Below are 26725 nucleotides of genomic sequence, written 5' to 3'. Positions count from 1 at the left end.
AGGAGGCAGCTGATCAATGATTCGCTCTCATCATTGATGTTTCTATCTCTCTCTCCCTCTCCCTTCCTCGCTGAAATCAATAAAAATATGTAAACATAGCTCCAGCATGTGTACATTGAGCATCTTCGGGAAGGTTACTTAACCACTCTAAGTTTTCGTTTTCCCATTTACAAATTGGAATAAAAATAGTATATCGCCCTTGTCCATATGGCTCAGTTGGTTGAGCATTGTCCTGTGCATCGAAAGGTTTCTGGTTCAATTCCCAGTCATGGAACATGCCCAGATTGTGGGTTCAATTCCTGGTAGGCAACTGAGGGGTACTGATTGATGATGTTTCTCTCTCTCTCTCTCTCTCTCTCTCTCTAAAAATCAATAAAAACATATTTTTTTAAAATAGTATATCTAGGGCTGTTTTGAGAGTGAAATAAGATAATGCATGTTAAGCACATGACATATATGTGTTTACTAAATGGCAATTATTATTTATCTTATCCTATAGGCAGAACTTCTATCACAGGGACACAGATACACTCTTGTCTATTGCTCTTGTTCTTTATTATTTAAATGTCTCAGTTTTCCTATGTGAAAGTAGCTTACTTGGTATTATTTTTAGTCTGGAGCTTAAGACTTTTTCCATCTGTGACAATCCCAACAAAAAGCAGCTTTTCTCAACTTGCCTCTTTATTCCCACTGGCAATTTTTGGAAATTACACTTTAATGTTGCAAAGCTCTTGGAATTTCTTTTAAAGAAGTATTCCTCCCCCTCACTTTCTTTTATAAGAGAAATAAAAAAGAAGAAAATGAGAAAAGGATTCCCCTTCAATAGCATGATCTGAATCTCAAAACCACACGTGACTGTAAAAACAATCTTAGTTACATAGCATACAATCTTCTCTCACCTGATTCTCAGTCAATATTTTGGGGTAGAATAAAATGAAGTACTTGTAGTTAGGAATAACCTATCTTGTTCTAGATTGTTTCCTTGAATTATTGGTCAGGTCACACTATGCCTAGTACTTTGTGGGGATAGAGCCTTGAAATTAGCTGTGGATGTAATGAAAACTCATCCTTCAGCCTTAACTTAATACTCTCAGATAATTTCAGAATTTAGAGACTCACTGAGGGGTAAAGAGATCCTGAGAAGCCAAGAATGGTTTATTAGTGTCCTCCTGAAACACACCACCTTTCAAGAGAGATAGTGAGAATACTGACTTTGAGGGGCCCTGAGAATTCTAGTTCTAAAGGGGTTTGAAAGGATTTGTATTATTGTTTAAAATGTAGGAAATATTAAAAATTCAGAAAACAAGGGATAGCATTAAAATCACCTATAATTCTCAACTGCAGGTTAAACATTTCTAATTTTCTGACATGTTTCTTTTAATATATGTATATATTACATGTATATAAATATATATATATATCATGTATATAAATTTCTTTTTTATTTTAAATTATTTCATGCTTCATATGTTTATACACTCTGCCTTTTTACTAAGTACCCTGCCACAAATATTTTATGTATAATGTTCATCCAATATGTATTTATTGACTATTAATAAGCATGAGACATTTTATCATGTCTTTAATATTTAATGCTTCTGTAAAGCACTAAATATTAAATATTCCTTCACATGACTATACTATAATTTATTTAATCATCCCCTATTTATAGCTCTATTTTTTTTTTTACTTTTAGAAATACCACTTGTTGAATTCACTTATCTATAAATAGACCCACATCCCTTATTATTTCTTTGAGATGTGTCTAAAAATGAAAGTTTTGTGTAATTAAGATGAGTTTTTACTAAAATGATGAACAAAAATAGATCCAGAGACAGAGAAGCATCAAACAGACGGTCAAACTTCAGAGGGAAGGAGGTGGGGGGGGGGGTGTAAGAGATCAACCAAAGGACTTGTATGCATGCATAGGAGCATAACCAATGGACATAGACACTAGGGGGGCGGTGAGGGCATGTGCTGGGGTTGGGGGTGGCCAGGGAGAGGTCAATGGGGGGGCGGGAAGGAGTCATATGTAATACCTTAAACAATAAAGAATTAATAAAAGAAGATGAGTTTTTAAAGATTATAAATCACAACCATTTGGCCCATGGAAGAGAGACATTCTCCTCGTGTTGTCTCCCTGCTCAGTGCAGCGCAAATACTTGCCTATCCAGAAGGGCTTTCTTCCACTGAAGTCCCAGAGCCATCGCATATGCTGCCTGGACAGGACAGTTACAAGGCTGCCCAGGTGACTGCAAGCAAATGAATGAAAATGAGAGTGTCAGTGACAAGGAGTTCAACATTTCTGTTGATATGATCTGCATAGCAGAAATCAAACCCAGGTTAAATACAAACATATACATATGCAGAAAAAAACTTCCCAAGATTTTAATACTGTACCTTTTTTATAATTTAATGAGCGTCTCCAGGTGTGATAAATGGCCAGCAAGAAAGTGACATATCTGGGCTTTAAACCACAATTTCAATAGGTCTTTCTATATCTTTTTAGAAAGTCAGCCTACTTATAAAGATTAATTACTCAATGCCAAAACATTACTCCTTTCATAGGAAATTGATCTCTAAATGGCACAAATTTAGCAATTATCCAGTTAATGTGATTAGTAAGGTAACCCAGACAATTCAAATAAAATGACTTTGAGACCTACATTTTGAGCTTGGTGTTATAGTTAAATATCCCAATAATTGTGGTCCTTTCATCATACCCAGTGAAATGAGTAGATCTCACTGTCAAACCTTTTTATGTTGTGTAGAAGTTAAAGCACCTGTTCTTAAATATAAATAAATATATATACACATATATACATACATATACATACAAATATATATATACACACACATACTTTCCTCCAAAATGTAATTCTTTTTTATAAGTTTAAGGTGTATGGCATAATGACTTGAATTACATATATTATGAAATGATTACCACAACATGTTAACATCATCATTTCCTATAGATACCAGAAGAGAAAAGTTTTTTTCCTTGAGATGAGAACTCTTAATAACTTTTGATTATACCATACAGCGGTGTTAACTACAGCCATTATGTTGTACATTACATTCCCAAGTACTTTTTATCTTATAAATATAAGTTTGTACATTTTTACTATCTTTATCCAATTCCCCCACCTTACATCCCCCAAATCTGATCTCTTTTTCTATGATTTTTGTTTTTGTTGTTTAGAGTCCACATATAAGTGAGATCATACAATACTTGTCTTTCTCTGTCTCACTTAATGCCTTCAAGATTCATCCATGTGAAACAAATGGCAAGATGGCTAACACTATTTCAATATGTGTGTGTGTGTGTGTGTGTGTGTGTGTGTGTAACAACTTCTTTATCCATGCATCTGGTCATGAACACTTAGACTGTTTTCATGTCTTGCTATTACAAACATTGCTGCTATGAGCATGAGGGCATGCGGGTGCAGATATCTCTTCAATATAGTGTTTTCATCTCCTTCAGATATATTCCCAGAAATGGAATTGCTTGATCATATGGTAGTTCTATTTTTAATTTTTTGAGGAACCTCCATACTGTTTTCCACAGTGGCTGCACTAACTTACAATTCTACCAAAAGTGCACAAGGGTTTCCTTTTCTCCATATCCTCGCCAGAACTTATCTCATCTTTTTGATGATAGACATTCTAACTGGCATGATAATTCTTTGTGAATTATTTTTGCAGCTAGCTGAATTATTCCTATAAGCAATATTTGATTGTGTCTAATTCCCCAGCAGTGCTCATTAAGAGCTCTTTTTAAATGCTTCAAGTAAAAAGCTAATAGATAATTATTATTATTTTTTTAGAACAGAAAGTTTCCAACAAGAAACAAAGTAGCCATGATCTTCTTGCCTGGTTAATATCAACTGATATATTAAAAAGTAAAAAACAAGTGTGGCAATAGAAAATAGTTGAATTGAATTTTATTCAATTTGCCTGTATCTTTCCTAACTGCAGATCCATTTCTTTGCTTTTCCAGATCACATATAGTGAACACAATTAAGCCATTTCTTAATGCTTTCCCCCCCACCAATTCCCGTCCTTTACTGTTCTATAATGCAGTGGTACTTCTAGGCCTTCTGAGATAGGTAAGGCTCTTTACTCCTTTTCTGAATGGCCTCAGGCCGCTGGATTTGGGTTTTGTGACTTGCCTCTCTTTTCATTATTTACTGTCAGCTCCTGTCTGACAGTTCAGCTGATATGAGAGCACACCTTTTCCCAGACCCCTCACATCCAATATGGCAATTCTAATGTGATGAGAGTTGGGACACAGAAAATTAAATGTGTGTTACATATAGGCTGAAGGAAGGCTTCAAGGACTTCCTTAGTCTACACGGTCTATTGGACAGAGTATGGGAGACCTGGCTTCTACTTTCTGCTCTGCCCCTAACTCCCTTATAGATGTAACTTCAGCCTCATCTTCATCATCAGGAAGCAACAAGTTTTATTTAGCACCTCCTCCTGCTTTAAGATTCTTGAAATTATCTTTAAAAGAGCCTTTAAAATCCATCTTAGCTGGTCAAGTGCAAGTTTGATTCCCTTTTTGACTCTAAGAAGCAATAAGTCTTAAAGGATCAAGATGAGAAAATAGCTGTGTTTAGTATAGGTAAAATGTGAGATCATAGTTAGTCATAAAAAAATAGGCATTTGTATGTTGATTATTTTATAAAAATGTCATTCCTTTGATGCTTATATACATAAACTATGGTGGATACTAGATAGATAACTATGCATACAGAGAGAAATAAAAATAAAATACAGAGATCTACATGCAAATAAATCTTTCGACAGCTTTGAAATTTTAAATCATTCAAAGTGTAGTATTTAAAACAGAAACCTTAATTTTTCTAGTTACAGAAACACACATCTACTTTTTTGATACTTTTTGATTAAGCATAGACGTATTTCAGAGTAACTCTTTAAGGCTATGCCAGCAGGGGTTCCAGACACTCCTGTGGAAAAACAAAATGGGCCGAAAGATAATGATCTATAATAATAGAATTATCAAATGTACAATGACTACCTAAGGAAGTGAGCAGATGAGATTACAACATGTAAATTCAAGAAATACCCAATCTAGCAGTCTGGCTCCTCTGGGTTAGAAAAATAATAAAACACCAATGGGGAGGAGAGGAGATTGGAGATAAAGCTTGACTTGAGCTAGTGATCTGATTAGGGACAAGGGATAAAGTAAAATGTGCTGTTCTTGAAACACGGGTGCTGTAAATGACCCGCTGTAAAGGACCTCCAAGTAGCAGGGCAGCTCAGGGAAACACAGCCCCAAATTGAATCATGGTCCCCGAGACCAACTCAAAGACATACTGGGTGCTTATTAATTCTAATTATAGAAATTAAAACCATCTCATAAACATGTTTTATAAGAAAGAAAACATGAGGTCATAAAATGTTGAAATTATAATTTTACATCGCAGAAAGAATTGATAATTCCCAGAGGAATACCATTTTTCAAGCCATATGGGTAGGAGAAAAAGTGAACAAAAGGAACCTGAAAGGGAACGGGGGAAGGAAAGCAGGGAGGCCCACAGAGAATGAAAACATGTTGAATGGTAAGGGAGAAATTGGGGTGCAGAGAAAAATCGTACTGAGGAGGTGCCCTTGCTTCTCAAAAATGTTCCTCTTGGAATGACTAATCCAAAGGGATATGGAGATCATTTTTTTTTAGTTTGCTTTTTATCTGCAGCTAGACACTTTCTGAAATGCTTGTAACTAGTATTAACTATTCTTGGGGTAATCATTCTTGTCCTTGTGAAATAAAATGCATATTAAAGTACCATACCAATAAAATCAGATCAAACATTCATACCCATTCTTTCAATTAAAATTTTCAAATCAGAAATTTTTAATGATATTTTAAAAATCGTATACCATATATATTTTTCTTTGCCTCTCTTATATATTCTGGAAAACTATAAGAAATGGTATTTGATAGGTGTTTTAATTTCTAGACCAATATGGTGAATTAGATAATGTGTAATTCGAAAACAAATTTAATATCACTGATAGATATATCATCACTTTATAAAAATACTAGAGGCCTGATGCACAAAATTTGTACAAGAGTAGGCCTTCCTTCCCCAGGCTGCCAGCACCGGCTTCCCTCTGGCACCCGGGACCTGGGCTTCGCTCTGGCCCCAGCTTCATCCAGAAGGACATCCGGAATGACATCCGGTCTAATTAGCATATTACCCTTTTATTATTATAGATTATAAAAAACTCTACTTGCCCCTAAAAACTTTCTCTTGTTCTGAAAGCTTCTGAATTTTACACCTAAAAATAAATTACAGTCCTACAGCTGAAAATAATTCTGAGACCAGAGTTTATTAAAATAACCTCAAAACATGAACAAATTAGTTCTGACCCTGCTTATTTTGTGTTTGATTTGCAGGATATGATCACTAATCTCCTTGAATTAATAGGAGAGATAGGAATTTTACATCATTGTAATAGATTTTATAATAGTTTATTGCAGAACAAAATATCTGCCTATTTATATTGTTTTTAAATACCACTTATATTTTTATATATGCAATAAACAAATATTGCTTGTAAGCCCTATGGTTACATTTAGGTCCAGAGAACTTTTTAATTCAACCTATAGTAAGACATCAATTCAATGAAAGATGAATTTTGTCATTTAAATTCAGTGACTTTTACATTCTTAAAGGAGCTTTCTGGGAAGGATTATGTGGGAGGAAATTATCAGGATTGTATGACAACTTTACTGATGTAAAATGCAGGGTGTAAGGCCTTGCCACATGAAGAGTTATGGTGTCTATATCTCTGAAGCTCATAGGTTAATGAGGAATAATTTAATTATTGGGTTGTGGGGTCAATACTGGGGAATAATATTTAAAAGTGTGATCTGGTCTACAGTAAGTGTCTAAATAAATAATTACTGAATGAATGAACCTATAAACTCAGAACTTGATTGTATCTTTCTTAGGTTTGCTCCAAGAGGTTATTTTGATTTTAACCCAAAGAATACTTAGTATTCATAATTTAATAAAAAACCCGAATATGTCTTTGCTGTGATACAAAATTATTAACATATAATTTTGAAAACCTGCTTTAAATTAGCCCAATACAAAGTTAAAGTAAGTGTCCTTGTCAATACACCCGAGATGAGATATCCCCTATACTTATGAAACTATTTTTGAGAGTATAATAACAAATTTATTCTCTCTCTCTCTCTCTCATTTATTTGCTTGTATAACCACAAGCAAGTTATTTTTATTCCCTGAATCTCTTTGTTTTATCTGTAACATGTAAACCATAATACCTGCTTTTCTGACTGAAGTGATGGGAGGGTCAAATAAACTCCTATATGTGAAAGAATTATTTTAACTATAAAATGTAATCTAAAAGTAAGGTGTTATTGGCAAAGAAGCATGTAGAACAAGGTCAGTGTAAAAGGGTCGTGGTGTTAAGGTGCTTCAAACCAAGTTATAGCTGAAATCATAGAGCAAATGCATGAGGAAGTAGAAAGGCTTTTACATTAATCTGGGCTTTTATTTTATTACTGGGTTAAGTGAATTGTGTAATAGTAATAGGTATATGAGGAGCCCCTTTATAACTAGTCTTACTCATCATTAAAATCCAACTATAATTAGATGGATCAATAAAATAAAATAAACGGAAGTATTGGAGGACAAATGTAGGGTTGTCAACATGAAACTATCAGCAATCCTATCTAATAATAGAGTAACATGTAAATTACCATCACTCCGCTACGCCCACGATTGGGCGGCGGGAGGCTAGGGGGCGGGACTCGGGGTGGCCTATCCGGCCATTGAGAGGCACGGATCTGCTGCCACTGAAGGGACTCCAGCCCCCCTGTGCCTCTCAACAGCCAGATCCGCGGCCGCTGAGGGGGCCTGCTGCAGACACCCAGCTGCGCCTCTCAATGGCAGGGTAGCCAGGTGTCCCGCCCCCTGTGCCTCTCAACAGCAGGGTAGCCCCCCTCAGCGGCCAAGGACCATCAAAAGCGGGGGAGCTGGGTGCAGGCACCCAGCTCCACCGCGAAAAGCGAAAGCATGTAGGGGACCCTACACGTGCATGATTCAATCATGCACTGGGCCTCTAGTATTACTATAAGTTGCCATAGAAATAATTTTGACACCAAAAAGCTAGAAGATCATAATCTCAGAATAAAGACTAGTCCTTCAAAGAAGAGACCGTTGGTGACCTTACACCAATATTGATGAATGCATGGAAAGGTAACACTCAATAGATGTCTTTATTTTTCTCATAACATTAAGAATCAAGTAAAGCCTCATTAAGATCACCAGAATTCCAGCCCAGCCAGTGTTGCTCAGTGGTTGAGCACTGACCTAGGAAGAGGCCACAGTTTGATTCCTGGTCAGGGCACTGTCATTTGAAAACCACTGAAAGATGAACAACAAGGCTATTTGCAAACTTGAAGTTTGGGGGTTCTGTTGCTTTGCTCATCATATTTTACCAATAAATCCCAGCAGAACCTGCACTTCTGCATTTGCCCTCATTTTTGTCAGTAAAGAAACTATTCTCTTCCCCTCTATAGCATTGTAATCTCATCCTTGCTAATTCAGAAAGCTTTGATTACACATCAAAGCTCTGTCCTTAAGGAGTAAACCAGACTTATTCCACTATTTCTAAGACAAACATTAAATAAAAGTAGGACATCTAGACCCTTGACTACCAGAAAGATGAACAAATTTCTATTTCCTATAGAAATTAAGCCTGAAACATCAGTGTAGGCAAACATGACAAAACTGAAGCTGTCTCACTTCAGGCATATCATAAGAGGGCAGGTTTCTTTGGAAAAGATAATAATGCTTGGGAAAAAAGAAGGCAGCAGGAAAAGAGAAAGACCAAATATGAGATGGGTTGACTCCATGAAAGAAGCCGTAGGCATGAGTCCACAGGAGCTGAGCAGGGCTGCTGAGGGCAGGGTATTGTAGATATCACTCATAGGCCACAGCTAACTCAACGACACATAGCAACAAGGACATTTGGTTATTAATTATTCTTTAACATATAATATTATGGGAATATATGTACTTAAAGAATATTCATAGAGTTGTTGTTGTTTTTTAATTTAACCTATTATATACCACCAACATCAACAAAGACATGGAGGCCACTGACTAAACTCGATTTTGCCTTTACTTATACTTAGGACATGAAATATATCCATGAAAAAAGGGATGGTTACTTTGACCAGTTTTTAAATATACTGTTAAAATATCCTATTAACTTTTTAAAAATCTAAGTATAATGTCCACACAATAAAATGCATACATTTTAAATTATTTAATTTGATAATTTTTGACAATGGTATATATCCATGTAACAACTACCCAGACCAAAACATAGAATAGTTAGAGCTCATCTATTTTCCTGTCACCCCACAATTCCTGCCAGAGATAACTATTTTTTTTTTAATTTCCAACACCAACTAATAGATTAGTTGTTTTTCTCTTATTTAAATGTAAGCACACAATATGTATTCTTTTCTGTTGGGTTGCTTCCTCTCTACATGATGTTTTTGAGATTTATCCACATCATTGGAGGTTTCAGAAGTTCATTCCATTTTATTGTTTATAAAATAACTAGAGGCCCAGTGCACGAAATTCATGCACAGGTGGGGTCCCTAGGCCTGGCCAGCAATCAGGGCCAATCAGGTTCCCCGCCTCCCCGCCCGCCCCCGGTTCCCCATCCCAGCCTGAGACCCGGCTCTGATTGGGTGATCAGGGCCTGCCGGCCAGGGGGAGGAACAGGGGGAGGAACCCGGGAGGTTGGCCACCGGCCCCAAGGAGGGAGCTAGCCCTCGGGCCCCCTGGGAAAGGGGCCGCATCCGCCACCACCCACCTATGGTTCCCCATCCCAGACCTGGTGCTTGCCGGCTGCGGGGAGGGACCAGGAGGTTGGCTGACAGGCCCCATCGGCAATTGGGGCCTGTGGCCTGGGGGCAGCTCCTGCATTGAGCGTCTACCCCGTGGTGGTCAGTGTGCATCATAGCGACCAGTCGTTCCAATTGTTCTATCGAAACGGTTGCTTAGGCCTTTATGTATACAGATTTATCCAAAAGAAACTACAGTATTGCCTTTTGAAGGAGAAAATATAAAGAACTCCTATAAATCAATAACAAAAAAGACAAATGACCCAGACTATTATTATGAAAGAAATAGATATGAAATTGTTGTGAACTTTTTTATTTTAACATATATTTTTATTCCTCTTAGGTAAATCTTAAGGAGTAGAATTGCTAGGTCAGAAGGTAGATGAATGTAAGTTGTAAAAAACCTGCCACACAGTTCTACAAAGTGGTTGTGCTATTTTATACATCCACCAACAATCATTAGAATTCCATTTGGTCTACAACATGTGGTATGGTCAGTCTTTGTGATTTTAACTATTCTAGTGGGTGTAAAAAAGTGGTATTTTATTATGATTTTAATGTGCATTTCCCCATGTCTAATGGTGGTGAGCACTTTTTCATGTACCTAATGATCAATTGTATACCTTCTTTTGTAAAGTCTCCAAGTCATTCATTATTTTTTTAGCAGGCTGTCTTTTTGTAATTGATTTGTAGGAGTTGTTTGTATTTTCAAGATTCAAGATCTTCATCATATATATGAGTTGAGATTGGCTTTTCCCAAAGGTGGTTTGCCCTTTCATTTTTTTACTAGTGTTTTTAGAGAGCATAACTTTTTAAATCTGACAACGTGCAAGATCTGACTGATATCGACCAGGGACTTCTCTAGTCTCAATTTCCAGCCATACGGCATATTAGTCTAACTGCATTGTTTTGGATAATATCCAGGTAGGCTAAAAAGGAGGGTCATGGATATTTATGATTTTTAAAGTCTTCCTGGATCAGGGAAATTTTGTTGTCATTATTTGACCACAAGTCATCCTTCATTGAGTGACCCTTTGTCCAACATGTCTGGTTTCATAATCATCAGTGTCTCTTACAGAGTCCTGGGTCTGAAGCGATCAGACCTTTCATTGCTACATAGTTTCAAATCAATAAGCAGGAATTCTTATTTAATTAAAAAATGATAGAGCCTGCAATGCTGCTGACTTGGAAGAGCTTCTTCTGAGTTTCTCCAAGAGATTGAGACAGAGAGGCTAGACAATAGATATGTGGCAATGGTACTGTTTTACGAGGAAAAAACTACATCAAAGGTCAGTCCCAAATCCATCCTGAACTACAGAACTCTCTCTTGGCTCCTAAAACAAAGCCAGGTAGGGATTAGACAACACTCGAGTGAATGAAGCAACCCTGCAATTCCACGAGAAAATAAAAAGACAGTAGGAACAAAAACATCAGTCAAATGTACAAGGTTTCTTACTGTTCCCTGCAAGCTCGGGCAGCTGTGTTCCATGAGCCTCTGGGTGCTGTGATCAGGGAGTGGCAGTATCCTGAGTGAGGGTGCCACCCGGCTGGACAGGATTGGTCTCCCACCGCCTGGAAAACAGTGTCTGTGTTCACACCACAATGGTCTTCACAATCTAGAGTCTGTGCTCAGCATAAAGCATCCTAGGAGTCCCTTGGATAGATTAGTTTTGTCACCAGAAAGAAGGTCAGCCCTCATCCCAATTCTCCACCTTCAGAAATGCAAGGGCTTCCTACAGAAAACATGACTAAAGTTAGCAATGTTTCAATTTTATACCTCTGATATTCTGATAGTTAAATAAGTGCTTCTTTTTTTTAAATGTATTTTTATTGATTTTAGAGAGGAAGGGAGAGGAAGTTAGAAACATCAATGATGGGAGAGAATCATTGATTGGCTCCTTCCTGCGCACCCCCCACTGGGGATCGAGCCCGCAACCCAGGCATGTGCCATGACCAAGAATCAAACCATGACCTCCTGGTTCATAGGTTGACTCTCAAACACTGAGCTACGCCAGGCAGATAACACGTGCTTCTTAAATTATAATGATATATCTAATGTATTTTCCTTTTCTCAAATTCTAAAATTGTATTAATATAACTAATGTATTTTGTGATTTAAATTAGTCTTTTTAAATTGCATCGATATAACTGGTATATTTTGTGATTTTTAAAATGCTACTTAGCTAATTTTCCCCTCTTCTCCTTCAAAGTGCAATGAGAGCAGGCAGACGTAGCATGTAGCATGAGTTGACAGATGATTCCCTCTTTGTTACTTATCAGAGGGCACACTGCAAGTAGAGGTATTGGGCTGCTCAGCCTGTGTCCCACCTTGGTTTGGGGGCTCCAAGCTTTCCAGACGATCCCATCGCACTTATACAGCTTTTGGAGGCTTTCTTCAAAATGGAAGAGTCCGTTCAGTTCCAGCGTGCAGTTCTTTGGGAATGAGGGCAAATGGCTCTGTGGGAAAGAAAGGCCATTGAGATTTGACTTAATGTATGCTGATCACATACCCAGCCCCTCTAGGTCCTCATTTGTTGAGTAGCATTTGTGTTAAGTAAACTATCCCTGAACTTGAAGGCTATTTTATGGCCCAGGAAACAGCTCCTTGTAAGGTGAATAGGGAGTAAAAAGATTCTCATACCTGTCTGGGGAAGTGTGAGTGGGTTGTGGATTCCATCTTATCTGCTTGAGGTCCTTCTACTGCTTTGATTGTCTTTTGTGGCCGACTAATCATGGGCACTTTGGTCTTCCTTCTGTGAACTGGGGAACTGTCATCCTCCAGTTGCAGGGAAACTATTCCATGATACTGAGGAAATCAATACACAACAACTCAGAAAAAATAAACACCATGGTAGCAAACAAAAATTGGATAAAATCTAAAAGGTGTTTCTTTTCCTCACCACCCAAGCCTCCAGGACAAATTTCAAACCAGGTGTTTAAGAGAAATTAATGTAAGATATAAAAAATAGATTTACTATTTTGCATCCACAAACTCAAGAAATTTAGCGATTCTCTCAGACTATGCTTACATTATAGATAATGTCTGTTCCATTTCTGTAAACAGAGGATGGACGGACCTAAGACCAACAGAGAACAAAATATAAACAACATTGGCTTGAATAATAATTAGCAATCGGTTAATTATTCCAGTCAGATCTTGTTAATGTCTGAAAAATTTTAAAACATGTTTCTCAAGATTTTCCATGTCCCAATCATTGGAATTTTAAAAATCACTGAACCTAATCGCAGCTTATCAATGTTGATTCATATATTCATAGCCCCAGTTAGGGAGAAAAAAACAAACTTATTTTGTTGGTATATCTATAGTGCACACCATCCAAGAAAACATGCACACACACTCTCTCTCTCTCAAATACACACACACACACACACACACACACACACACACACTCACACACACTAATGAATGTGTGTCTGGTTAGACAGACTGCTGTGCGAATAAGGTCAAAGCCATGGTTTCCACCCACACTCAAGCAGATTGCTTAATCTCATTCTGCTCCAGGGTCACTGGTCATTTCTTGATTACAAAAGAAACCACAAGCAGAAATTATATGGATGAGCCCGTATGTCTGTCACCTCCATTAGCATAATTAATGAAGTGGGACAGCATTATGCCATTTGTATACAAAAGGCACTGCATGATTGTGCAAGGAACCATGGTCCCCACTCACTATAAGGACCAAAACAGTTTCTTCCGTGCTTAGCAATACTCGTGAATATCTTTTGATTTTTTAATATGTACCCCACACATCAAATCCCAGGAGGTCCCCACCCTTACTGTTTTGCCATTCCCTCGGCTTCTCAGCCTCATTCCATAAACATCTGTAGAATCAAAGCCCCGTGGGGTGTCTCCCCTGGTGACTGCTGGCCGCTTGGAAGATGGAAGAGGTCTTCTTTCCAGATGAAAGGAACCAGACATGGTGGGGAAGGAAGACCCTGGGGACGGCGGCTGCCAAGAGCCCTTTTTCCACGCGTGGTGCTTGTTTGCGTTGAAGGAATATGAAGGATGGCACCGTCCTGGAGGCGGGCAAGATGGCAGGTCAGTTCATTCATTTACACAAACAGGTAAGTGATCACATCGACCCAGCCCCTGCGGCAGCTTGTCATGACACTCAGACGGATGGCTTTCCCACCAGATGTTGCCTTTTTGCCATTTGCCAGAAAATCCTTTACTCCTCATCAGTTTCCCGATGCCCTTCTGCCCAGCTACAAGGAGATTGTAAAGCCATGAAATTGATTTCACAAACCACAAATGAAAATCATTGTTGTGGTTTTGGAATCCTACTTGTACACTAACGGCCTCACTGCTGTTCCTATTATAGCTCTCCTCAATACCTCAGGTTTAGCCACTGATCAAGCATAATTCCATGAAGTGACCACCCTTTCCCCAATCTCCTAGAGAAAGAAACTGGAATTGTGTGAAGATAGCAGTGAAATCAAGGAACAGTTACAAAAATGAGCATTCATCTGCTACAGAGCAAAGGTCCAGTAAGTCTTAATGGAGCTACTTCTATTGGAAACGTCGCCAAGTAGTATGAAAAGAATCTAAACCCAGAACTGGCATCTGGATATGTGATACTTCATGTGAAAAGTGTGCGCTTCGTGTATTTTGTAGACTTAATGTGATCAGAAAATTCTACTGAAAAGGACACGAATCTGGTGAGAAAAGATGGTGGGGAGAGATGTTGTGGAAATATGAGTATTATAAGAGAAAGATGATAATGCATATTTTTATTATAGGGTGACAAAGATAAGAGGAGATAATAGATTTAAAGCAAGGAAAACATATGAACCATAGGGCATAACAGGTCTAAAAACATAGGACTACGAGCTAGCATGGTAACTGGACAGTTATCAAAGGCAAAACAGACAAATAAGAAGGTATTTGGCAGGGGAAAAAAATCAAAGCCCCAGAAACTTTGGCGGGTCTTTGTTTTATTTAGTTCACAGGTTGTTTTTTAGCATCTACTACCCAGGGCCCATTTGGCTCTGCAATCCAAGGTTATTCATTCATGTTCTCCAGCTGCTCCTGAATCCCCAAGCCAGCTGCACCTTTCCCGTCTATTTTTTTTCCCATTCCTCCCTCTTTTAGGCCTTTCCTGGTCACACTCCAGTGGGGACTCCGATTTTTCTTCGGCTTTAAGAGCTCTCTTTAACAGGGGAAGATAATTACAGCCCTCCAGACCCTGAGGGAAAATAATTGTCGGTAGATTCTCACCAACATTGTTTCCCCCTCGGTGAGAACAACAAACGGGTAGGAAAAAAAAAAAAACACAAAAAAAAACACGAACTACGGCACTGACTTGTTGCTTTTCGGAAACCACAGTTCTTAGCGGGAGGAACACCGCATGAAGCAGAGGGCAGAATAAAGGGCCCGCACCACCACCGAGGTGGCTTTCTTGACAAGAAATTAAGCATTTTGACGGGAAGGCGTTATCATGCACACTGGCTGTTGAAAGCGAGCAGCCACAGCGCGAGGACCGCTTCTGATTTCAAGATGAGGATCAAAAAGAATACCTCCTTTTGAGTCCAAAATTTTCACTGCAGCTTTTGTCTTTGTGCCAAGAACCGCATTCACGGGGGAGTTCAGAATGACTTCAAAGGCCTCATCATCTTCCTCTAATCCGTCATAGGTAATTGCTATATTCCACATCTTAGTTGACATTCCTACAAGAAGTAAACATTTTAATTACTCTTTAATTGCTATTTCAATCACCTAGGTGTCAGAGAAATATATTAATTAACATGTCTCCAGCTCCGCGGCAGTGGCCTGAGTGAGCCATTGTACGGCTCCCAACTCCCTGAAGTCCTGCTGTTCTCCCAAATCATATTAAAAGACCACATTTGTTCCCGGACAATGATGATTTCATTTAAATGCAAACACTGTAACAAAAAAAGTAAGCTGCATTTTGCAAGGGATGAACAAAAAAATGGTTAGTAGATGAGAGCCAAGATTTAATTCCACCACCGCCCCCCAACCTGCCCCTTCTCTACTTAAGAATAAACAAGTACTGCAATCTTAAAAGCTCACCAGTTTCAAAACTCTAAAGAGGTCGGTACAGTTATAAGTGATTATTGGATGGTACTTGGTGCTATTCATAGAGCCCTTGAAAAATGATTGATTTCTCAAGACAGCTGCCTCCATCGGCCACCCAACTTCCTGGGATCTTTCTAGCCTGCAAATGCTTTTTCTGATGATGTCAGACTCAGTAGTTTGATATCCTCCTAGAGAGAGTGTATGGGCTGGGAGTTCTAGAAATAGACCAAGCCAATTTGTTTTTCTTTTCTTTCTGTCTGCCTCTGTTGATGGAGTGACAATCAAGTTTGGTTTACAGTAACTTTGTGAACTTAATACTAAACAGTTTTGATGTTTCAAACACATCCCCAGCCGTCCGGGACACATAGCAACCCAGAAACACAAACCATGAGAGCTAGAAGAAACCGCGGAGACGGGCGAATCTTGACCAGTTTCTATGATGTGGATCACATGACAGACTCTTGAGTTTGTTTAGAAGAAAAGTGGTGGCAGCAAGAAAAAACAGTACTGTTTAGTGAGGGAAAAAGGCTCAAATTGAAGGGGGAAAAAGATAATAAACTTACGGTGTTAACCCTCTAGGACTAAGTTTTGAAAACTTGACTCATTGGCTATTGGAGTGCCTGTATCCCCACGCATTTCACCTACATCTCCAGTTGCGCATTCTATTCCTCGCCTTCTGGGACTCTGAGTACTTGGCTCCTTGCAGACTGTTTTCAGATTGTGCCTCTCAAGTGTGCTATCTGCACCTCGGCATCCTTCTTGAAGGCATTCAATATAGATCTCCTGAGCTAATGGGAGGCTCATTACTCCCCAACTGAGTTCAGTGGAAAGATGAAACTGTTGACTTATACTACTCCTGGCTGCACTCAAAGGGAAAAAATTAAGTGTATTTGAAACAATTTTATTTTTTAAAAAGCAGGCTGACAGCTAATTTGTTAGGTCTTCAATATCAGCTGAGTTCTTCAATCAGTTACTTTCACAGTCTGCAAAAATAGACGTTGAGGTCTCTAATAGAAAATATTATGTAAAGTCTCACCACATGGATGGATAAATCAGTCCATCAAAATATTTTATTTTGTATCTATTATGTACTTGCCTTCGCATTCGATGCTATGGGAAACACCAGAGGTGTCATCTAAGCAAGCCTGACATAAAGGAATTTAAAACCTCTTTGGAAAGGCTCAAGTTGAAGGGGGGAAAGGAAGGATTAGGAGGGAAGACCCGGGAAAACAACAAACGCAGAGGCAGGAAGATAGTGAAGAGAGACTTGCTCAGGGAACACTGAGCAGATGAGCTGCAAGAATAGAGATGTCACCAAGGTGAACAGGGGGTGATAAGGCTGCAGTGGGAGTTTTTTAAAAAAATATGTTTTTATTGATTTCGTAGAGAGGAAGGGAGAGGGAGAGAGACAGAAACATCAGTGAGAGAGAAACATTGATCAGCTGCCTCCTGCATGCCTCCTACTGGAGATGGAGCTGCAACCGGGGCATGTGCCCTGACCGGGAATCAAACCCTGACCTCCTGGTTCATGGGACAGAGCCCAACCACTGAGCCACACCAGCCAGGCTGCAGTGGCAGTTTCTAGTCAGACTGCAGAGAGCCCTGGACACTAACTCAGTGGCTAAATTCAGACTTTAAACCACAGGCAACAGGGAAGGCTCTTGAAAATGGATGTCTTGAAAAAAAGCAACAATGGATCTCTTGAAAGTCTGACATGGGAAGATTTAGGGGCCCAGGCAGAGGGGCTAAAAGGTGGGAGACCACGTGGGCAACAACTGTAATGAAACTGGCGTGAAGAAATGAGAGGCTGGACAATGAAGGAAAAATATGAATACAAGATTTTTACTATTCAGAGAACCGTTTTGACTCTCAAAGCCCATAGAGTTAAGCATTATTCAAATAAAAATCCAATAGAAAAAAAAAAAACACATTTCCAAGCCTAATGGAAGGTCCTCTTATTTTAAGAATATTTTTTATGGAGTAGAACCAGATGGTTAGAGAAAAACTATTCCCAGTTTCATTTGAGTGCTTCTGATTTGTTTGCCTGCATTTCCACTTGGTTTCTATGCCGAGCAGGTGTGCACGTAGGACTGACTTTTTTAGGTTAATGGGATTGGAAGTAAGAACTTTCTTGTTTTTGCGTTTTCCTTCCTTTCCCACTTGCAAGGTGAAAAGTATTTGTTAAATTGCGGAGATCATAAGCCATTTCAGAAGGCTTGAACTGGCCCTCTGTCCCCATAAAACAGAAGGTGTGGAAGAGGAGGGGAAGGTGTCATTTTATGCAGACTACTCCACGTTACAGAGCAGGCCCGCTCCTGGCTAGTTTCCTGCAAAGTAGATTTCACCATCCGAAGACATTTTCTCCACGTTTTTCAGGGAATGCCACATGAGAGCTCTGTTCCTTTGGAAAACATTTTGACTCTTAGGAATAATGAAGTCTCCATTAAGAATGGATTTTAGAGGAAAACAACCCCTTTATTATGAATATGTATATTTTGACTCAAGATTAATCACAAAAGCTGGATGCAAAGGAATCAGGATTTGTTTTTTGGTTTGGTCCAATGGCTGCAAGGCAAGCCTACTTGAGTATAGCTCCCTAGCCTGAAAAATCCCTCAGTTTCTCTCCAGCTGCCTCCCAAGAACTCTGTAACCTTATAATACCCCACTGTCTTTGATTTTGCACTCTCAGTTTCTTCTCCAATCATGGAGACTGCTGTTTTTAAAGACATGAACAGATTGCTTGGGCCAAAGGGCTGGGTGTAAGGATGGAGAGAGACATCAGACCAAAAAGAGGCCAGAATTAACAAGTGGGAGTAAATAAATATTTACAGGACCCGTGGACATGGGAAACTTTATTTTCTTTGTCCTTTTTTTTTAAAAAAAAATCTTGATTATTGAAGGTATTACATATGTCCCCCTTTTTTCCCCATTGACCCTTTCTAGCCTGCCCCCACCACCCACCTCAGGCCTTCACCACACTATTGTCTGTGTCCATGGGTTATGCTATATGCCTCCAAGTTCTTTGGTTGATCTCTTCCCATCCAGCCTCCCATCCCTACCTTCCCTCTGAGAGTTGATAGTCTATTCCATGCTTCTCTGTCTCTGGATCTATTTTGTTCATTAGATTCCACATATAAGTGAGATCAAATGATACTTGTCTTTCTCTGATTGGCTTATTTTGCTTATCCTTCTTTTTTTACTGCTACATAGTATTCCATGGTATAAATGTACCACAGTTTTGAAATTCTCTAAAGTAAGGCTTTAAGTTATGAAACTGTTTATGACTGCCGAAACCGGTTTGGCTCAGTGGATAGAGCGTCAGCCTGCGGACTCAAGGGTCCCGGGTTCGATTCCGGTCAAGGGCATGTGCCTTGGTTGCGGGCGCATCCCCGGTAGGGGGCGTGCAGGAGGCAGCTGATCGATGTTTCTCTCTCATCGATGTTTCTAACTCTCTATCCCTCTCCCTTCCTCTCTGTAAAAAATCAATAAAATATAATAAAAATTAAAAAAAAGAAAAGAAACTGTTTATGACTAGTAAGTTCCTAAACAATGAACAACCAAGTATGGTTTCTTTTTAATTTATAATATATATTTATTTATTTCTTAACCACTCTAAATAAGCTCTAAAATCATGACTATTTAGGGCCCCTAGAAACCATTAGTATCTACTCAAAACAGCACATAAACTCTTCTAGGCAAATGGGCATTTATCTTATCCTGTGGAATCTCCAAGAAGCTTTCAGAGAGTCCTCTAGTGTGATACATTCTAGTTCCAAACAGAGCCCCTGGTGGCTGCTCAAATCTACTGTGCGCCAAAGTCACTTATAATCTCATGACAAACTGAGCTCAAGTAATAAAGACGACATATGACAAAGACTCTCGGCTCTCAAAAGGTGGAAAGGTTGGGACTGCCTTAACAAGAAGTACAAAAAGGGCATACTGCGAACACATCACACCCTTTCGCCTCAGGGTTGACCAGAACACAAGAGCCTGCAGCAGTCTGAAGGTAAACGTCCAATACACGATGGGAACAGCTCTTCTCACAAAGCGTGGTCAGCCCACGGGACAAACTTTCGCAAGTCAGAAACTTAGATATCACAGGAGGGAGGCCAACCACAATATCTGGGTTGCTGCCATGTAAACTTAAGGCTCATGGTGATAGGTTCAATTTTGTCACTCCAAAATCCATATATTGAAGTCCTAATCCCCAGTACCTCTGAGTGTGACCTGATTTGAAAATAAAAAGGTCTTATTTAAAAAAAAAAAGGAGAGGGGGGATTTGAGCAGAGACACACATACGAGGAGGATGCCAATATGGACATGAAGACAGCTGAAACCGGGGAATGACAACGATTCTACAAACCACTAGAACATGGAAGAGAGTCATGAAGCAGGTGTTCTCTCACAGCCCTCAGAAGGAATCAACCTGCCAAAACCTTGACCTTGAACTTCTGGCCTTCAGAACGGGGAGAAAATCAATTTCCATTTTTAAGCTACCCGGTTTGTGATTCTTTGTTAGGGCAATCCCAGCAAACGAATAGAGTGGTCAAACATCATGCTTCCTGTAATAAGCTGCAGAAAAGCGTTTCTTGTCTATGCTTAACATTACAGTCATTGATTTCAGAGTGCTGATGGTATTTTTTCAGCCATTTCATTTTGCCTTTGCCATAGACATCATGTGTCAGTGGCAGACAACAGCAAGAGTTTGGACTTGCTGTGTGTTCTCTGAGCACAGAACACCTCCTCGGCAGGAGCCCACAAAGCCCTAAGTCCTGGCTGCTTCTCCAGGCCTTTGCCATTTGCCCCTGCACAGGTGATCCAGAGCAAAGGGGAGGAGACAGAACCACGCAGAGCAGTGAGTGCACGCTGCCTGCCCCACCTACAGATGCCAGAGAGGGAAGGCATGGCTCCAGCTTCAGTGCTTAAGACACAGTTCCCCCAAAGGGTGTCTGTCTTTCAACTGAAAGTCCCCTTCTTCTTATTCCACCTGCTCAGAATTCTGGGAAATATTCCAGGATTTTCTTTAGCCAGAACAATGACTCATCCTTTGTGTCCCAACGTACTGTGGGTGAGGTGTTTTCATGTCTGTATTTCCCACATGACAGAACATCCTGGAGAGCAGGCAGCATATTTTTTGTATCCCCTTTTGCACCTAGCAAAATTTTTCACAGATTGAATGCTAAATATGTGCTATCTAATTAAATAATAATTTCCTTTGGAATGTCCTCCTATCAACCTATTCCAATAGAAATCATGTAGAAATGACCTTTAGGAATCCACGGGAATATAACATTTTGAAATTTTCCATCAAAATAAGAAGCAATTTTTTAAAAAGGAAAAAGAAAAAGATGAGACAATTAAATTATCCCAGCTTTAAATAATTTTAAAAGTGACATCACTCTTTTTTTTCTGGATATTAAGATGTTTTCTTTGATATGTTATATTCTCTATTTGTTACCATCTCATTTTAAAAAGGCTTTTTAGATTTTTAGAGAGAGAGGAAGGGAGAGAGAGAACATCAATGTGAGACTATAACATAGAGCTGCTGGCTCCTACATGCCCCCTATCATGGATGGAGCCTACAACCCCAGGCATCTGCCCTGACTGGGAATTGAACGAGTGACCTTTCAGTGTATGGGATGATGCCCAACCAACTGAGCCACACTGGCCAGGGCTGTTATAATCTTATTTTAAATACATATTCACTTGTAATAAAATAAAATATGAGGGGCAAAACCTCAAGTCCAAATTGATCTCTCTTGGAGTGGGTGATACGGTTCCCTGAGGAGTTTCTAGTTGGCTGAAGTTGCATAATGTTCTGTCTTCTCCCAAATCTCTAGACTTTCTTACAAAAACATGAAATAAACTGTAGACACAAAACGTACCTGGGTCAAACTGAATCAGTTTAGATCGAGTCATCGTAAAATCTTTTCCAACTGTAGCTGACACTTGGTTGACCTAAAAAGGAAAAATATGTCCTTTTTTTAAGATAAAAATAAATATTCTGTAATAGAGAAACCTCTAGTCTAGACTAAACTCACTCTTAAAATATTTTTAACATAATATGTGTGTTTTTATTATAAGAAACCATTTTTTGATCCAAGCTACATGGATCTTCCCTAAAGTTAACGTTTTTATAAACTAATATCAATGGAAGTAAAACTTTTTTTTTTTGCTTCTTTAAAAATAATTCCGTTATTGGAAAAAGTACCATGGATTTTAAACAATATTTTTCTCTTTGTTACAAGTGGGATTTTATTTCATTACTTTCCCTTTATCCCAGCCTTGCTCTAAAATAATGCCTCGGGGGGAAGGGAGAGGGAGTGAAGAGAAGAAGACATCCAGGTGCCCCTGACACCCTGGTGCTGATGGTGCAGCCAGCTCTGAGGCCTCCTGCAAGCTCCAGGGCCCTGAAAGCCTGTAGACTGCATGCATTAAAGCAAGTCTGCTCCGTTTTCCTGTCTGAACGACACATCCCTCTTCACAGACATGAATGAGGGCTTTGTGGGGATGAGAGACCTGGTGAGCAACCCCAGAAAGGCAATCTACACCCTGAATCGAGAGGTTCTATCAAGTAAGTGGCAAAAACAAAACAAAACAAAAAACCGAAAACAAAACACACACACACACAACACAAAAAAACTGCTCTAATTTAAAGAGACTGTTGATTGATCTCCTGTTCCCCCTACCTACAGCTGAAAACCAGGGTGATTTAAGGGCACTAAAGCCATGGCCTTCACCTCCCTCAGAGGGAGCCTAAATATGTATGGTAAGAACAGAGCCGTTGGCTGAAAGAGAGGCCATCGGTGAGAACCCTGTGGAAAGCACAGGCAGCTGCTGCGTTTGCATTTTTCAGATGGTCAGGAAAGTGGGCTGATATGTCTCTTCACTTTGTTACCAAGGAATGAAAGGCATGGTTAAAAACTCAAACATTCTTATTTCTATGGCCTCCGACATCATCTCCATCTCTACTCAAAGGCCCTACCATCTGCCAATGGGTCTGCAGTGGAAACATTTTGCTCAAGAAGGGTATTACCTCCCCGAATCCCATGTGCTCTGTGCCTGCAACGCCAGGGCTCCTCCTGAAGCCTTTCACCGCGGAAAGGCAGCCCATGGCGCACCTGTCCCCACCATATGCCGGGAGTTGCATATCCCCGCATGCTTCTCGCACGTGCAATTACCTAGTATTTACCACCACTGAGTTTACAGCATCCTACGGGGTAAGAGGAATGGTCTGAGGCAAGGTGGTTGGAGAAATCAGTCCAGTGAAGGTGCATGATGTAAACCAGGGCAAACAACCAGGTCAAGCGCTTCCTCTTTTCCCTGCTCCTGGTCACGGAGCCAATAAGCTCTGGTGGGAGGCACAGGCTGTGGGCTGTGGGTAGAGTCATCCCTGAAGGACTCGGGGCTGTCTGACGGAGGCCTGCGCGCTCAGCTGGCAGGCTCCCGGTGTGCGTTCACTTAAGTAGACACAAGGTTCCATGTTACACCACGTATGTTCTTTCTACCTGGCAAGGGAGAGGGAGTGGGGCCCAAATCTCCAGACTCGGGCATATGGTGCTCTCTCTGGAGGACCAGAGGATGATTAGAAAACCATCCAGGCAGACTCTTCCTTTTTCCATCAACAATCTGCTGGAAAATTACAGGGCCTTCCACACTGTCTGATGTTTTACCAATAACAAAGCATCCACAGACCCGGGGCAAAGAACCGAGGCCCACTGGAACAATAAAGACCGAGTCTGCAGATGGTAGAATTTAGGTGCACAGGGTTCTGATTTGAATTTATGATTGTAATTGAGACCTAACTGAGATGCTGTTTTCCCCAGAAGCTAAGCCCAGTGTCCCTTTCATTAGACTGAGGAGGGCGGTGTTAAGGTGGTTGCTGTCATTAGTATGTAAAAGCTTTTCACACTTTCATTCTCTTAAAGTGCTATTGGGATAGCAACTCCTAAAAAACAAACAAACAAACAAACAAACAAAACCTTCAATTTCAGAAGCCATAGGCTGTGTTTTCAGGTCCATGTCAATGGAAAGAAATAGCAAGTGGACTAATTCCAAAGGGATTACTGAAAATTCCAGGGTGTCTATATTGAAATGTGCTCTCTTAATTTTGCATTTAAGACTTGGGGACTCTTAAGATATGTTTGTCCCCTGATTTTTCTTCCCCACTGAGACTGGAGCAAGTGATCCTGGTACATTCTAAGAGAAAGCCATTTGGGGACTGAAACTGGCTCGGGGCACCTCACAGAATGTCTTGCCTACAACATTTCTTACCAAGGCAGGGTGTGACCCAAGTTCACGAGGTTGGTTATATCTCTCTGCGAAACAAACTTCAAGACTTAATAACCAGATTTAAAAACTAAAAGTGGGTTGAACATAGCCTATCTAGGAGCTAATGAAGCCAGATAAAGAAGGGAGGGACGAGGAGATTCTGTACCTAAAACCAGCAGGTCATTGCTGACACTTCCACAGTTTAACATTTCCTTGGTTACTCTGATTTTTTTTTTTTCTCCTAAGAAAACAATCAAAGGCACCACTCAGCAACCCGCGTTTCAGCTGGACAGTTTACATTTTAGAGTTGTTACCTTTACACTCACAAAGGCCGAGTCCATGGAATAGCCGCTCCTGGTAATTTCCAAGGGCAACATGCCCACGTTCTCACAGACCTCATATGCAGTCTGTGACCACTCAATATGAGACCACTTCAGCTCCAGACTGCGCGGAAGAAAAAGGGGAAATCATTAGAAGTGCATACACATGGCTGTCGGGGTCCTCTGCTGGGGAGGAGATGGAACGCTGGGTGCACATCCTGGTGATGGAAGTGGTTCATCAGCCTAAATCAATGCTAAGAAATCCTTACCCTTGTCTGCTGCACTTTAGCTCACAAAAAACTTCTACTAACATCATCTCATTTAACACTCTCTTGCCAACCCTATGAGGTAGACAGAGAAATGATTGGAATTCTATTTTACAAATGCAGAAACTAAGGTTAAAAGACTGTCAGGCCCTAACCGGTGTGGCTCAGTGGATAGAGCGTCGGCCTGCAGACTGAAGGGTCCTAGGTTCGATGCTGGTCAAGGGCATGTACCTTGGTTGCGGGCACATCCCCAGTAGGAGGTGTACAGGAGGCAGCTGATCGATGTTTCTCTCTCGATATTTCTCACCCTCTAACTCTCTCCCTTCCTCTCTGTAAAAAAATCAATAAAATATATTTTTAAAAAATGGCATCTCCCTGTAGTCGGGGAAGTGTCATTGTTTAAAAATAAAGAAAAGAAAAGATAAGACTGCCAGAGTTCCCACAGTTATTAATGACAAAAAAAGGGGGGGAGGGGCACTCAAATTTGAGTGTTCTGAAGGGAAAGGAGCCAGCAGTTGTGGAGTTCAAGGAGACACTCACTTTTGCAAAGGACACTGATATGAAACCTTTTCTCTTATCTTCGGCCTTCCTCATCGCTACGCCAAGAACTGTTCCCGGCACAGACCTTTTCTGAACTTGGGTTCAGTTAAATAACAAGTCATCTTTGAGGATGTGCCTAAGAATCAGCATGTGCAGGTGTTTTATAAGCAGCATCTGTTTCCACGTCTATGCATTTAAAGGGGCCGTCCTAATGTGTAGCTCAGACGCAGCTAAGCATCGGAGTAAACCTAACAGAGGGCTGCCTTTTCCCTGCAGTGTCTGTAGCGAGCCCAACATTTGATATAAACTGTCTTCTTTAATCCTCAGGTGGAGAGAACCTTTTTTTCTTTTTTGTTTCAGAAAAGAAAACTGAGCGCAAGAGATATAAATAACTAGCTCAAAGACAGAAAGCTATGTCAAAGCTAATAGATAGCAGAGACGAAATTCCCAGCATAAATCTGAAGCCAAATGTTCTCCTCCTCCTCTACCATTTCTCTCAACTGAAGGTCATGACTCTTGTGTTTAAACTCACACAGAAAAATACAATGTTATCGTTATCCTAAAATATTTGCCCGTGTGAGGTTAGAAAACTTAAAAGGTTCCGCCCACACATTTCTCTCCAAACGTGTTACTTTTCACCCCCGGTAACCTTTCACCACCTACAAGACACCGGCAATCTTCATCATGATCATTTAACACGCTCCCACCGCGTCTGTTTCGTTCATTTCCCTTTCGTGCTACATTCACAGAACCCACAGCGGTTGCCTTACTGTATCTTCAAACTTCCCATTGGATTCAGGCTCTTTCCTCTAGATCAGTGGTTCTCAACCTTTCTAATGCCGCGACCCTTTAATACAGTTCCTCATGTTGTGGGGACCCCCAGCCATAAAATTATTTTCGTTGCTACTTATAACTGTAATTTTGCTACTGTTATAATCGTAATGTAAATATCTGTGTTTTCCGATGGTCTTAGGCTCTCCAGCAGCAGTTCTCAACCTGTGGGCCATGACAGGGTCTAGCAGGGTCGCCTAAGACCATCGGAAAACACAGATATTTACATTACGATTCATTAACAGTAGCAAAATTACAGTTATGAGGAAGCAACGAAAATAATTTTACGGTTGGGGGTCCCCACAACATGAGGAACTGTATTAAAGGGTCGCGGCATTAGAAAGGTTGAGAACCACTGCTCTAGATTTAGATTTTTTTAATCTTTTTTTTTTTTTTTCTTGCAGAAGTAGAAATTCCGGGTGCCACCATGTGGATGGAGTGTGGAGTTCTCAAATCTCACAGGGCTCTCCGGGCTTTCCCGGGACAATTCCGATGAGAGAGTAAGTTTATCCTCTGA

The 26725-nt window shown here is 40.1% G+C and overlaps 1 protein-coding gene across 2 annotated transcripts in view; it reads right to left on the bottom strand.

Moving 5' to 3' along the window:
* The window catches only part of FREM1 (FRAS1 related extracellular matrix 1), a 125119-nt gene that overhangs the window by 526 nt on the left and 97868 nt on the right, over nt 1-26725 (bottom strand). Inside the window, exons 27-35 of one of the 2 annotated variants that reach the window (XM_054727281.1) lie at nt 24566-24695; nt 21866-21938; nt 15461-15610; nt 13722-13960; nt 12952-12999; nt 12564-12728; nt 12251-12379; nt 11379-11494; nt 2167-2252 (exon numbers count right to left, since the gene is read on the bottom strand). In XM_054727281.1, coding sequence (XP_054583256.1) covers nt 2167-2252; nt 11379-11494; nt 12251-12379; nt 12564-12728; nt 12952-12999; nt 13722-13960; nt 15461-15610; nt 21866-21938; nt 24566-24695 — 1136 coding nt within the window. The remainder of the gene's footprint in view (nt 1-2166; nt 2253-11378; nt 11495-12250; nt 12380-12563; nt 12729-12951; nt 13000-13721; nt 13961-15460; nt 15611-21865; nt 21939-24565; nt 24696-26725) is intronic. The other variant, XM_054727282.1, reaches the window with a different exon arrangement.

The sequence above is a fragment of the Eptesicus fuscus genome, chromosome 15 (assembly GCF_027574615.1).
Source record: "Eptesicus fuscus isolate TK198812 chromosome 15, DD_ASM_mEF_20220401, whole genome shotgun sequence".
Lineage (NCBI taxonomy): Eukaryota > Metazoa > Chordata > Mammalia > Chiroptera > Vespertilionidae > Eptesicus > Eptesicus fuscus.
This window is presented reverse-complemented; position numbering and strand designations above follow the sequence as displayed.